The 14,207-nt window shown below is 37.2% G+C and overlaps 1 protein-coding gene and 1 long non-coding RNA gene across 2 annotated transcripts in view; one reads left to right on the top strand and one right to left on the bottom strand.

Annotated features, from left to right (window-relative positions):
* Positions 1-2,633, top strand: part of LOC139762882 (uncharacterized) — a 67,736-nt gene extending 65,103 nt beyond the window's left edge. The window contains exon 2 of the long non-coding RNA XR_011715859.1: positions 2,324-2,633. This is a non-coding gene — a long non-coding RNA (uncharacterized lncRNA). The remainder of the gene's footprint in view (positions 1-2,323) is intronic.
* The window catches only part of Pask (PAS kinase), a 134,838-nt gene that overhangs the window by 27,204 nt on the left and 93,427 nt on the right, over positions 1-14,207 (bottom strand). The window contains 4 exon segments of the mRNA XM_071688117.1: positions 2,343-2,465; positions 9,094-9,222; positions 11,435-11,599; positions 13,790-13,956. Of these exon segments, the coding sequence (XP_071544218.1) occupies positions 2,343-2,465; positions 9,094-9,222; positions 11,435-11,599; positions 13,790-13,956 (584 nt within the window).

Here is a 14,207-nt window from a genome sequence, read left to right as displayed (position 1 = left end):
TCAAAAATAAAAGCAGTAGAGATAGAATCACTCATGTAATACAGATGGAGGAAAAGGAAAGACAGAATAATGAATGCATTTCTCAAGACAGCGATATGCGGTGCAAAGAAATCCTAGGAAATAGAGTGGAAAATGAGGAAACAAAGCATTTTTATTATCATAGGAAGTTACTCAATCTAGAAAAGACAAAAAGAAAGATACAGTATACGGTAATTCATGCATAACAATAAACTGAGGATATCAAAACGAACATATGTGTTACTAATTCATGCATGGCAATAAACTGAGGATATCAAAACAATCAAGTCTGTTTCTAATTCATGCATGGCAATAAATTGAGGATAACAAAACGAACATATCTTTCTGAAGTATCCTAACATGGAAAAAAGACAGTAATTAAGATTATAATAATATCTTCGAACATACCAAGAAGATAACATACAAAACTTTACGTAAACACATTGAAGTAGAAGGCAAAGTTATTCAGTATATTACCTCGTGAAATCTACATGGGGTAAGGGTGGAAACATTCAAAAGAAGCCTTATTATAATATGAATTAGCTCCAGAAGAGCAAAAGATTGAGGATTACACAATATGCATGGCAGGGAAAAAAATACTGTTGACGAAGATGTGCGAATGCTTAGCACTAAACGTACCTGGCAAAGTCTCACAAATATTCATTGGTAGTTACCCTTGCTCTTTCTACTTCTGATGTTTACATCATCTAAGTTCAGTCATTATTCACTCAACCTCCATGTCAGAACCATTTTGGTGTGCTGTTGTCCGATCTCCTAATCCCACTATCCTTAACCCACTTCTCTAACGCTCCCATTCTTGGCATGATTAACCTGCCTCATGCCAGATACATCATCCTCAGGTGTTTCACATCTGACACATCCACCATCTTTCTTGTCTGTTCATGGCATATGACTCATCTGTACAACACCATTGGGAACACTTTACTTTCAAATCCAGGCATCTTTGCCCTGACCTCTCCACCCACACGTTTTTGATTCACCAAGGACTTTAGCCCACTCTTCCACTCTACAACACATTTCAGCCCCCATTTTCCAACCACTACTATGTCCAGTCTAAGGTACACTTTCTCCAAATCCATAAATGCTTTTTCTAAATATTTTGCACACAAATACTTTACAGCAAACACCTGGTCTACATGTCCTTGGTCTCTCCTGAGATTACACTGCTCCACAGTCAGATTTTCTGTTCATGCCACCACCCGCTCAGTTATCCCTCTCCCATACAACTACCCAAGTATATTCAACAGACTTAAACCCTGATTATTCGAACTTTTACTTCTGTTACCTTTACCTTTGTACAAAAGCCCGACCACTTCGCTAGTCCTCAGGCACCTCAGTTTGGGCCATACAACAATGAATAGCCTGACTAACCCTAAACAATCAATAACGTCACCCCCTTTCTAAAGAAAAAAATAAACTCAAGTGGAATCCCATTCATCTCTGCTGCTGCTTTGCTACAATTTATCTGAAGTAAAGCTTTCACTGTCTCTTCACTTTTCACCACGCCATTCACAGGCACACTCTTGTCACATGCTAGCTCATCCCCCTCTTTACGCCACATCCACCACCCTATCTTCTGAAATATTCAGAAGTCCCTTAAAACACTCACTCTATCTCTCACCCTTCTTTGCCTGTTACCATTTCTCCATCTGTTCTTACTGATGGCCCCATTTGTTCTCTCGTTCTCCTCATGCCACTCATCTTCATCCAAAACACTTTCCTGTTCTCTCGAAAGTTTATTGATACTTCCTCACTCTATCTCTCAATTTCCTTCTTTTTCAGTACCTTTCTCTTGACCTCACTCCACTTCCTGTTTTGATCCTACCAATCACACATACTTCTTACTTTTGAAATAGTTTATGTTTCTTTTCTATGACCCTTGTCTGCTATGTCCAACATTAGCAAGGTAGTGCCAGGGACAGAAGAAGAAAAGGACTCATTTGCTCATCCATTTGATAGCTGTAATCTGTAGTGCAATAAAGCCATAGCCCCTCATCCACAAACCAAGCCCCACGGGCTCTTCTGTGGTTTTCCCCACAATAATTATGTAATAGATATTAAGATACACAAATCATTGCAAGGATACATGAAAGAAATATTAAAGACAGTGGTAATGAGCATCAATTATGAGCTTACAGAAACCATATGGAATCTTCAGTTGTGCAAACTTCTGGATTTTCAGGTTTTGACTGTAAATGTTGATTGATTTTGTTTTTGTCAAGAAGATTTAATTTTATGTTAATCTTGCAATGCTCTTACCAAGAAGCTCTTGCATGGCTTACAGAGAGACGGAGTCAACTTACGATGTTGGGATGGTCTAGCGTCATGAGAAGTGAGACTTCTAGAGGCACTCTCCTACGCAGAATGAGATCATCAACCCAGCTATCTTGGTACACCTTACTCTTCTTGATAAATTTAGTCACCACCTTAAAGAAAAAGAATTCAAGATTAATTTACATTTTGTGAGGCACTTTTATATAAGGATTACAAGATTGTCCATGCATTATATTCCATGCACACAAATAGCACATGTGAATTACTGGCAATAAGCTGAGAAAATACAGAATTTGATGCCTAATAAAGTCTAGTTACTACAGGTCTTTTCAGGACATTCTTTATGATATGTTTTTATATATACATAACTGATACATATTTGTATACTTCAGATTCTTGCATTATTTTAGAATTACAGCTGGTTACACTGGGGCAACCTGCATTGTATATTTCTCAACTTGAGATGAATTTTGGAAAAAGTCACCTTTGTTTCTAGTGTCTACAAAAAAATTATTTCAATAAAATCATCAGTATATTCTGAGATATTTTTGTACTTATCAAGCATATTCTAATGACGTCATGGCAAAACACCATTTGATTCACATCCCACCAGTTACGAAATGCTTTCAAGTTCAGTGTTACCCAATCTTTTACTATATCCAAGGCTAGTGTAACTATTTCAGTATCTGTGGACGAAATGTTGCAGATACACAAGGGAGTGCCAGATTTAAGGTTATCAATCTTAAGGGGAAATGTACAGTGCTTAGTTGATTTGATACGAGTCAGAAACTTATGGTTAGGGCCAAGTCTATGGGTTTTGCTTACTCCTTATTACCTTCATATTGTTTACATATTAGATAATCTCTTAATGATAAAGTATGTCAGCTTGTTTCTACTAAGCTGTGTATTTATTATGAATATTTTAAGGTTGTCAGGGGAGAATACTATTTGATTCATGTCTTGCTAGCTGGAAAAATACTGTTGAACCGCTGTAAAGAAATGTTTGTTCTCCATCACATGCTCTTATCAAAAATATCTTGTGCTGATGAGGCATGTCGTGTGTATTTAGTGAAAGTTATCAAGGAGGGAGGTTACATACCACAGCATGGGTTCAGTGTGGATGTTTCTGGTATATTTTTGGAAATAGAATGCCAACCTGTACATTCTTCAGCAAGAAAGAACAAGATAGCTATAGAATTAATGGCTGCCAAAGATTGTCTGAAACTTCTACAAAATAGAAATGCTGAGGGAAATTTTAAGTATAAGCAAGGCTTTAAAGGACTACATCAAGTCTTCATTAGCTGTAAGATTTGGTACGCAGATGAATCCGATAACTCAGAGGCGAAAAGAAAATAGCAATTCATTCCAGTGGCACCTCAAGCCCGTCATTATCTTTTTTGTTATGTAATCATTAAATGCCATGTGTATCACCTGTGATATGGCTGTGATTGCTGGATTGGGTAGTTCGGGGAGTGACGTAAAGAATCCAGATGCAACTCCGAGTAACCCTCACTCCACCCCGTCTAACTCTAACAGCAGCACAAGCTCTCAACACCTATGTTTTTTTAAGTATATTTTCTCTCAAGTTTTCCTTAAATATTGCCTAAATTAAGTTTTGACAGAATGACACTATCTGAAGTATGTTTTGAATGCATGCAGTATACTTCTGTATTCATCTGGTATTGATTTAACCATGTCAAGTTTTATTTTGAATGTTTCTGTAGTTGTCCCTTGCATTCTTCTTACTTTTACAGGTAGACTGAACAGTCATTCTAGTTTCCAGGTTGGGTTTTCATTTATCTCTATACGATTCATTCTTGTTATGATCCACAGTATTCTCGTAGATTTAATAGCTGTGTATCCTCCTTGTTGATATACTTTCTGGATCAGTACATTATTTTTTATATCTACAATTTGTTACCACCTGTATATCTCTCTTCTTCTTTCTAACCTCTATAGTTCAAGTTCTACCTTTCGTGATAGCTTATTTATTCTCGTCTCAATTTTGCTCAGGAAGTGCTTCTGCATTCTGCGTATATTGCACTGGAGACCGTACAAAACAGGAGTATTCAGTTTTACTTCATATATATATATACTTTAAACATTTTCATTTATTGTTTTCTGGCTCTTGCAATTAAAGTTAACAAATCATACCAGTCTGGACATAGCTCCCAATTGTGTTATCTTCTCAAAATGTTTTCTGAATTTTAGTTTTTTATTCATGGCATCCAAATCTTTTACATGTCTCTTTTTCTATTGCCTTCTCTGTTTGGCCTGTCCACAGTGTCACCTTAGTAAGAATAATTCCATAACTTATTTGCTCAAAGTTATCTTTGTTAAACTTCGTCAGGTTCACTCCTGCCAATTGTGACAATTCTTTTTTGCATCCCCATTTGGTCAGTTTCTGATGAAATCAGTTTATTTGGTGTCATCAGCAAAGTGCTGTATTCTTATCTCTCTTACTTTTCTGCCATCATCATCTGTTATTATTCTTAAAAATATGGGCTAGCAACATTGCTTGTAGTATTGTGGGTCAGATGTTTTCTTCAAAATTATTTCTATTTACTATAACTCTGAGCCTTCTGTTGCTCTGAAACATCAATCCATCTTTGTGTATCACCCTTAATGTTATGTTCAGCTACTTTTCCAGTATAATTCTGTGGTTTACTTTGTCGAGTGCCCTTGCAAAATTGAGAAAAAATGTACGCACTTTCCTTCCTTGCATTAAGTATTCATATATGTCACTGAAATGGAATAATAATTGGGTTTTTAATACTTTTCCCAGTAAAAATCTATGTTTGGGTACATTTACATAGATGTTCTTGACCAGATGTAATACTTTGTGTCCTTTTATCTTCCAATGGCTTTTATTATATATAAGGTCGAGCTAACTCGTCTGAACTGCTTAGGTATTAGCGTGGATCCTCCTTTGTTTATTGGTTTATATATATATATATATATATGCCGCTTTAAAAATGTCAGGTGATATATATGCCAGTGTTAGGGTATCAGCAATTTTGCTTTCATCCAGACTTTTCTTCATTAGTAACATCACTGGTTTTGCTACTGCGGATTTTGTCATCTGGAGGAGGATTGCTGGGATTCTATCTTATCCCTATGCTGAATTATCTCTAAAGTTGATCAACCACTCAGAATATATTGTTTTCCAATATCTCTCTAAGTGTGTTTTGTTATATCGTCTTCCTATATCTCAATAAGTGAGTTTTTGTTATATCGTCTTCCAGTTTCTCAGTAAGTGTTTTTTGTTACATCGTCTTCCAGTTTCTCAATGTGTGTTTTTGTTACATCGTCTTCCAGTATCTCAATAAGTGTGTTTTTGTTACATTGTCTTCCAGTACCCCAGTGTGTTTTTTTTTATTCATCTTCCAGTATCTCAATAAGTGTGTTTTTGTCCAGTTGATGAAACACTTCTTTGTGCAATTTCTTGATGCATTTTTTTTTGAGCAAGTCCATTTCTATTTTTCGGTTAATCTGCATGTTCTCCTGGTCATTTTCATATTGTATTCCCACTTTGAACAGTCTACTCTTATTTCTAGTTATTGGCTTCTATAAATCTCTTCATTAATTTTCTTCTCGTTTACAGGACTTCATCATCTCTTCATTTATTTTCTCTGTTTTGTCATCTTGCTCTTTAAATTGTGTTGCTCTCCTCATTAACTTGCTCTTCTTTTTCCATGCACCTGTATCAGTCAACCATTTAGCCTTGATATTTTCCTTTTTTTTCACAACTAATCAGTTGCCTTATTTTCCAGTTCTGTCAGCTGATTATTTGGCTTATTTTCTCATGGTGTGCTTTTATGTCTGCTCCTAAGTTATTGCCCTTAAAGTTCCTCAATCCAACTTGTGCTGAAAATCCCTTCAATAATTGTTCTTGTTTCATATCATTGTGAAAATTCATGTGGCTCAACCTGTTGATGTCCTCATGTCTGATGTCTGATATTTTGATCTTACAGGCCTGTATAATTCACTTCCATATCTGAAAACAGTGTCTAGACATTTCGAAGTTTTATGATCTATTGTGTTATTCACTGTAATTGGTTTGTGGTTTACCTGAAACCGTTCTATTTTACTTGCTGATCCTTGTATTTCTATCTACATTCACAGTGTACAATCCTTCCTGCTATTCAATAAATTGGAAGTCAACATCTTCTGTCCATGTAATTATTGTATCCAGTTTCTCTAATCCCTTCAACTTATGTTACTATCTCTTTAAGGGAATTTAGCTTGGTTTCTGGTTTATTACAATGAGCAGACTTTTTTTGTGGCTCATATGCATTATCTGTTTTCCTTCTAGTTTATTTTGTACACAATAATGCTCCTCCATCTTGTTTGAATTTGGTTCCATCTGCTTGGAATGTTTTAGACTGATCCAGATTTGCTTCATCTCAATTTCTCATCGAGCCAAGTTTCTCTGTTGTTAATCAGGACTGTCCTCTTGTTTCTCATGCCATCAGTGATTCAAATTACCTTTTCTCTGGACTTTTCAAATATCAAACTTTGAATATTCATGTGTATTCTTCCATGGATTCCTTTATCTGTCCTTGACTGGTTTTTGGAATATTTTCATTCAATGCACAGTTCAGTTTTTCATGCAGAGCCAGTGTATTCCTGATTTTCAAAGCTTCCTTCCTTGTGTGCTCATTGCTTTTCTTTTCTTTTTTCTGCCAGGACTTTCCTTATTTGGCTAATAAAAGATTATTCCAGTGGTGTGATGTGTTTCTGTAGTTGGCATACACTGGCCAAATAACTGGTTTATGTTGCCTTTTTTTGTCTCCTGCTTTTATTGGTCCTTTATGTTTCATACTTTTGCCTGTGCCAGGTCATGTCATCGTTCCATTTTAGCCTTCTGTTCGATGCTAAGAGAAAGAGAGAAAAAGGCCATTCTAGATTAAAGGGCAATTGTTCACCGTATATCTTACCCTAAATACTTTTACATACAACAGTCTCATGAAAAAGTCTACTACCCAAATTTAAGAAGAAAAATCAGTAAATCTTTATATAAATGTAAATGCATGTAAAAGTCAACTTATTGTTCCAGGGACTGTACCCTAATACCTTTAGAACTCAAGTTACATTTTGGAGACATTATGTTCATGCTATACCATTAAGCTTTAAGGTACCTGTGAGTGGATGTGGCAGCGGTACATGCAAGATATATATGTGAAGTGAATGAGTCACTGGGTGGAGTAGGGTGTGGAAAGAAAGGTCAATCTGTGTAAAGATTTGAGGTACATTTGAGTGTTACTGTAATTCTGATTGAATGTTACTGTAATTCTGACATTACCGTATGGACACGAGTCTCAGGCTTTGAATACAAAAGATGGGGAAAAGGTGATGTGCTGGAAGATGTTGTACAGCATGAGGCAGATTGACTGTGTAAAAAAAATTACTGTATGGATACGAGTCTCAGGCCTTGACTACAAAAGATGGTGAAAAGGTGATGTGCTTGAAGATGTTGTACGGCATAAGGTAGAGTGACTGTGTAAAAACAAATGACAGTCAGAGAAAGGTATGATAGCTGACTGAAAAGGCTAACCAAGGTGTGTTGAAATAGTTTGAACATATGCAGAAGAAAAGTAAAGAGAGATTGACAAAGATCACTGTCAGAAGGGATGAGAACAATAGGAAGAGGCAGACTGAGAAGATGGATTGCATATGACGTATGGTTAGGCTATGGGACACTGGGGCTTGAACATTCAAGATGATAGAGGTGTGCATGAGATAGAATGAGCTAGAGAAATGCTGGTATATGGGGTGCACTGTGCAGTCGCTGGGATGAACCAGAGCATGTGGAACAATCACCTGTGGTACACGACTGTCGATGAGAAGCTGTGGTGAGAACAATAGGAAGAGGCAGACTGAGAAGATGGATTGCATATGACATATGGTTAGGCTATGGGACACTAGGGCTTGAACATTCAAGATGATAGAGGTGTGCATGAGATAAAATGAGCTAGAGAAATGCGGTATATGGGGCGCACTGTGCAGTCGCTGGGATGAACCAGAGCATGTGGAACAATCACCTGTGGTGCACGACTGTCGATGAGAAGCTGTGGTTTAATTTATTACACAAGAAAGCTAAGAGACTGGATGTGAGCGAATGAGGCCACTGCCTGTTTTAGCCTGATGTTACCGCACTGAAGTAGTAAAGGAGATAGGTACTGTATAAAAGAAAGCAAGATGGGGAGTTTACAAGTAGAGTGTATGATGGTACAATCGAAGGGGGTTCATGCGAGAGGAAGACCACCTGTTGCATGGGGAAACCGAGTGGCGGAATCCTGAGGGAGAGATATGGCGGGAGAATGTGTGGAGTGGTGCATGCGAAGGAGGCATGGAAGGACAGGGATAAAAGGAGACTGTCTTGCTGTGGCCACCCCTTTGATTGGAGTTGCTAGAGGGAATGGGCATCAGAGATATAGATGGATATAGAAAAATACTGTGCTAACATCAAAGTCCTAACTAAACATAACTTACGATGACATGCCCAGCAAATGCATCCTTAAAGGATGGAACCAACATATTTAGATTTAGTTTTCCATCAGACTGGAGAACAGATGCTAACTTAAAAATATAATAATTTGTTAATGGTCTCAACAGTAAAGAAAGACTGAAACATATCTTTAAGGATTAGTCAAAGATCTGGAAATATTCTGCCAATATAGTGAAGGGACAACACTCCCTATTTTTATACACTGGCCTATAATGAGAGCATCTGTTGCTTCATCGACACTATAAATCCTGCTGGTCTTCAAAGCTTACCAGAAGTCCATCACTATTGCGGTAACTCATTTTGACACAGCCAAACGCTCCTTTCCCAATCTGCCGGAGGACTGTATAGTGGTCACCAAAATCACCAGCCAACAGTTTTTCTTCATCTTCATCTGGACACTGAAAAGAAAATAAACATAAAGAACTCCCGTAATGATCTTGACAATGAGTCTATTATAACTTAAGAATATAGTTTATTTAAAAAAGAAGTTGAGGATGGAATAACCAAATGTATGATGGACAGTGTAAAGCCAAATGTTCAGTGAAGAGGAAGAGTGAAGCAGTGTGTGTGTGTCTGTGTCTGTGTGTATGAACTAAGTGATCAGATGGTTATTTCTATGAAGACTTTACAAACTACAGCCCTGATGGAGGACTACAGGAGTGGCCCTTGTGGTTGTCCCTTCTACGCAGTAGGATGCAACATACTCGACATCAACAAATATATTAGTATAGATCAATATGAAATTTATTTATCTCACATAAGTCCATTTATCTGTATCTTGGAGATATAGATTGATATACATGTATTTATTTTTATATTTGTTGCAGTCTCTGTATACAGACATAAGCCCAAATCAAGGCAGGGCCTTAATTTAAATATGAAAAGGGTTGATATTTCAGACAGCGATTCTTAATTCTCCAGCACTAAAACCTTCCTAAAGGTATGTCACATTGCCCCATAAATGACAATGTCTTGATTATCCTTTTCTTCAAGCATTCTCAGTTATGGCCATTTCTTAGAAACTGTTCCCTGGGGATTAAGTCAAGGAGACCCTCATAAGACTTACTTATGTTATTTATGCCCGATCAATGTGGCCATCAGTCAAAAGAAAGATGTATGGGCAAGAAACTGCACTGACCTTCCATAGCCTTGTATAACATCCCTCTTCAGTCAGCACATACCAGACCAGGATAACCTTTTCATAATTACTTGTCTGATCACAAGTAACAGTTAGCTGTAACAGTTAGAAGAGGACTCAAACAGACATAGCCCAGTCATTTTATATCCCCTGGTTCATTAAAGCAAACCTCTCATACCTTTCCAGTTACGTGTCAACCACTTCCAGTTGTTGTTTAGTCTTGGTATTTGCATTCTGCTTTTTCTTGCCTTTTCTCGTATTCCCTTTGTTTCTCCTCAGTTTAATTTCTCGTTTTCTTCTTGTTCCATTTTTGTTTTACTAATTCTTTCACTTCATACTGATCTTTCTCTCGTTCCTCTTGTTCCACTTGGTGTTCCTCCACACATTCTACGAGATCATCGCTACTCACGTGAAAGTTCAATAAATGTGGAATCATTTCACAGAAAATATTTCGGAGATATAAACAATGAAATGCATTATTCACTTGGTGGAGACAGATACTGCAATGGTTATTGAGAATGATACTGGCCAATCCAATGCCAATAATGACTGTCAACTAATTAAAGCTCAAGGTTCCCATGGGTTAACTATGCAAGAATGACGCACACACTCAGTCAAATGTTCCACGGTTTGGACTGGGCATTATCTTAAAACACAGACATCTGAAAGGTCTTCAACTAAGTTATTGAGAATTTAGCATTCAGAGTCTAGACCTGGGGGAAATTACTATGCAAATGTTTTATCATCGCAGTTAACCCAACCCGTTTTATCCTCCTCCTCTTTACTACAAAGAAAGAACCTTTTTTGGTAAATTTTGAAATTCATTTACATAGCAAGCTTTCTTATATTTCCCCCTAAACATATTTTCCTGATGGAGAAAGTGAAGATGAACAAAATTTTGGATAAAAAAAAGTCTGTACCATCCAATGAGTTTGCTGGTGTTCAACACTATATCAAAAAGACAGCCAGATACAGAAATGTAAAAGAGAGAAAAACAAACATAAATAAAAAAGTAAGAAGCCCTTTTATTTGCATGGAAGATGATTTTTCACTTCAAAACACGGCATGGATAAAGTAAGCATATGGGTGGGAATGTAATAGTCATACGAGATATTATAGACAAGTTTAGTGGGGAAAACAATCATCCCTTTTCAAAGTTTAATATTTTTCTTTCATACAGTTTCGCTATTTTTGCCTGTGAGAGATAGCGTCCAGAATAGATGACTGCTTAGCTTCATTTGGCTCTTTTCTCTGTTCCCTCTTTTGGAAAATAATGTAGGAGGGGTTGATTTTCAGCAACCCTCTTCTGCACCTCTTAGCTGTCTTCCATGACAGCAGGAGATATGCAGGCAGCATTCTTCTCCCCAATCCCCAAGGATAAGTTAACATGTCTCACCTTAAAAACAATTTAGCTTAGCTTTTGCTAATAAAAATGATAACAGAATACTGATAAATACTGTAAATATACATACAATGGAGGAAGTGTCTCGGTTTCCTCTCCTGGAGTGGTTGAGGGAATACTCTGCTCCAGAGCTACCATCAGTGCTGGTTTGGCTGTTGTCAACATCGTCATCTGATGACAAATCAGAATCTGCATCGAGATCTTCAACCTCCTCCTGGGCGCGGTTCTTTATCGCCTGCAAGTTGAATTAAGATGGCTTACATGATGATATAATTCAAGTGGAAACCTTCATAATTTCTGAAAAAAAAAAAAAACTCAAACACTTAAAAACTTTTCTATAGGAATGGTCACTGTAAGGAGACTGAAGAGTCTATTGCCGTGGCCACCCCACTGAGGAAGTTCCTGGAGGGAACAGGTGTCAGAGGTATATATAGATAGATGAATTACCAATTTATGGCAAAGACTGGTGTTACTAACATAGAGAGAGAGAGAGAGAGAGAGAGAGAGAGAGAGAGACTGCATATTTACGCACAAGTAACTACGACAAGATTTTGCCAAAATGGTAGAGTCAGTGCATAGTATTCACAGCACATCTTCCTTGATGAATAATAGTATTTCTACCAGCTGCCACACTTTATATAACTGTCAATGTGAGGTTCGTCAGCAACAGACCTTAACCTTAGTTCTTGTCATGTATGTTTCTGTAGTCATTCCTTGTATGTTTAATATTTCTCCGGTTGTTATGCTGCATTTCTGCTGGACTTTCATATGATATTGTTTGTACATTCTTAGGGACTACTGTAGACTTAATATTTCTGCAAATTCCTTTCAGAGATGCTTGCAGTTCTAAATACCCTAATCCTGATATCCTTAATTTGTTGTTATGCATAGATTATTCTTTACTTTACTTTCCCTTCTTTTTTGGCTGTAAGGTTTAAGTTTGTTCAACCTTTTGTGATAGCTTACACTGATTTTATAGTGATCAGAAAATACAAGGATGAAAATTTAACACCCAAAACAGCATTACAAATTGATGTAATTAGCATGCACATTTACGTGATATGGGTATTATATATTTCGATAGTTGCTATAACATTGATGTTGGTACGAGTTATACTACTTAGTGCATATGGGATTTAGTCATTATCATCCCGGAATGTCGTTTTTAGAGGGGTCTTGATGTCATGCCAGGACCCCTTTCCCAGGGACTCGTGCTACCCAAGGCTACACCACCCTCAGTAGCAGTGACAGGGTGGACTTTTGAGAGAGATGAGATTGTACTCTGTTATATCAACTGATGATACAGCCTTGTCAAAGGTGACTTTCCACTCATGGTGAAACCTTTATCAGGCAAAGTCTGATATAATGCCAGTGTATGTGATATTGTAGCGTGATCATTTGTGCAGAAAAGCCTGCAGATAAAAAAAGACAAAGTAAGACCAAAAAGTGTCACAAATCAATAATTACTGAAAACATTTACGCACAGCTGATGACTGGCTGTACATTTCTTATTCACCTACGGGGAAGGCTTATCGCTTCATGTGCTAAAGTGTGAAGTGTACTTTTTTCTTAATACACATTTGCCATTTCCTGGATTAGCAAGGTAGCGTTAAGAACAGAGAACTGAGCCTAAGAGGGTATATCCTCACTTGGCCACCCTTCTCTGTTCCTTCTTTTGGAAAAGTAAAAAACTTACGGTTGGTATACTTAATGAGTGGTCCACATTTTCCATGATCTATTTTCTATAACTGTTTTCCTTCAAACTTCCTGTTCGTATTGATTGTTATACCATCTTGCTTAGTTACACCTCTCATTGCCTTGAACATTCCATGATGTTCAAAATCTGCTTCATTCTTTTATGGAGCTACGTTTCCATATCATGTTAACTTAGTCTGATATTATGCTGTTAACTGTTCTACTGAAAAATGAACAGCAGGCATTTCTATAGTTACTTTAAACACCTGGGACAAGTTGTCTATGTGATGAGCTAATAAACTTACAGACTTAGTAACTTATTGACCATCTATCTATCTATCATAATCTCAGATGCCTGTTCCCTTCAGGAACTCCCATCAAAGGGGTGGCCACAGGATGCAATAACAGCTACTCTGTTATGGTAGTGTTTCTTCTGACCCAAGTAATTGTATCAACTCCGCTCATGACTGGTCTATGTGGTCAGTTGTTCGAGGAACATATGACCATACTGTTGGGAAGTCTGACTTGTTTTATGAATGTCAGTGCTGCCTTACTCTGTGAAAAGTCTTAGGAGTAAAGACCTCTTTCACTGTTGAATGCCAACACTAAATTCTATCAATATTCATACTTATAGAATCTACAATTTTATCTCTACTAACACTGATACCAAGGATGAAACAAAATTAGAAATTATTAAAAATCTTCTACAAAACACCTATGCTTTACTTACAAGGCCTAAAGACACTTCTGCTGTCTCACTGAAGGAAGATGCTACAGTAAGGTTTGTATTGGATCTGATACCCTCTCCTGGCTCCTCAGGGTCCCGTAAGATCCACACACAGTAATTGGTAGAGTTGCTTCACCAAATTGATTAACGATCAGAATCTGTTACGATGACTGTAAACACCATAAAGCATATGAATTACTGTTATCAGTTCAATACATTGTTAAACTGAATGCGAGCTACTCCTCATTAACAATGCAAATCATTCACCATACTATATGTTTAGCTGCTGAAATTACAGTTTAACTTTGGCAAACTTTAAATTAGTGTCAAGGACTCTAAGAGGGAAATATTTCTTTCAAATACTTTGTAACATGATTTGCTAACATGTAAATATTCTTCATTCAACTCAGCATTACAATCA

Source organism: Panulirus ornatus, chromosome 45 (genome assembly GCF_036320965.1).
Source record: "Panulirus ornatus isolate Po-2019 chromosome 45, ASM3632096v1, whole genome shotgun sequence".
Classification (NCBI taxonomy): domain Eukaryota; kingdom Metazoa; phylum Arthropoda; class Malacostraca; order Decapoda; family Palinuridae; genus Panulirus; species Panulirus ornatus.
Note: the sequence above shows the minus strand (reverse complement) of the source record. Positions and strands in the feature narration are given on the sequence as shown.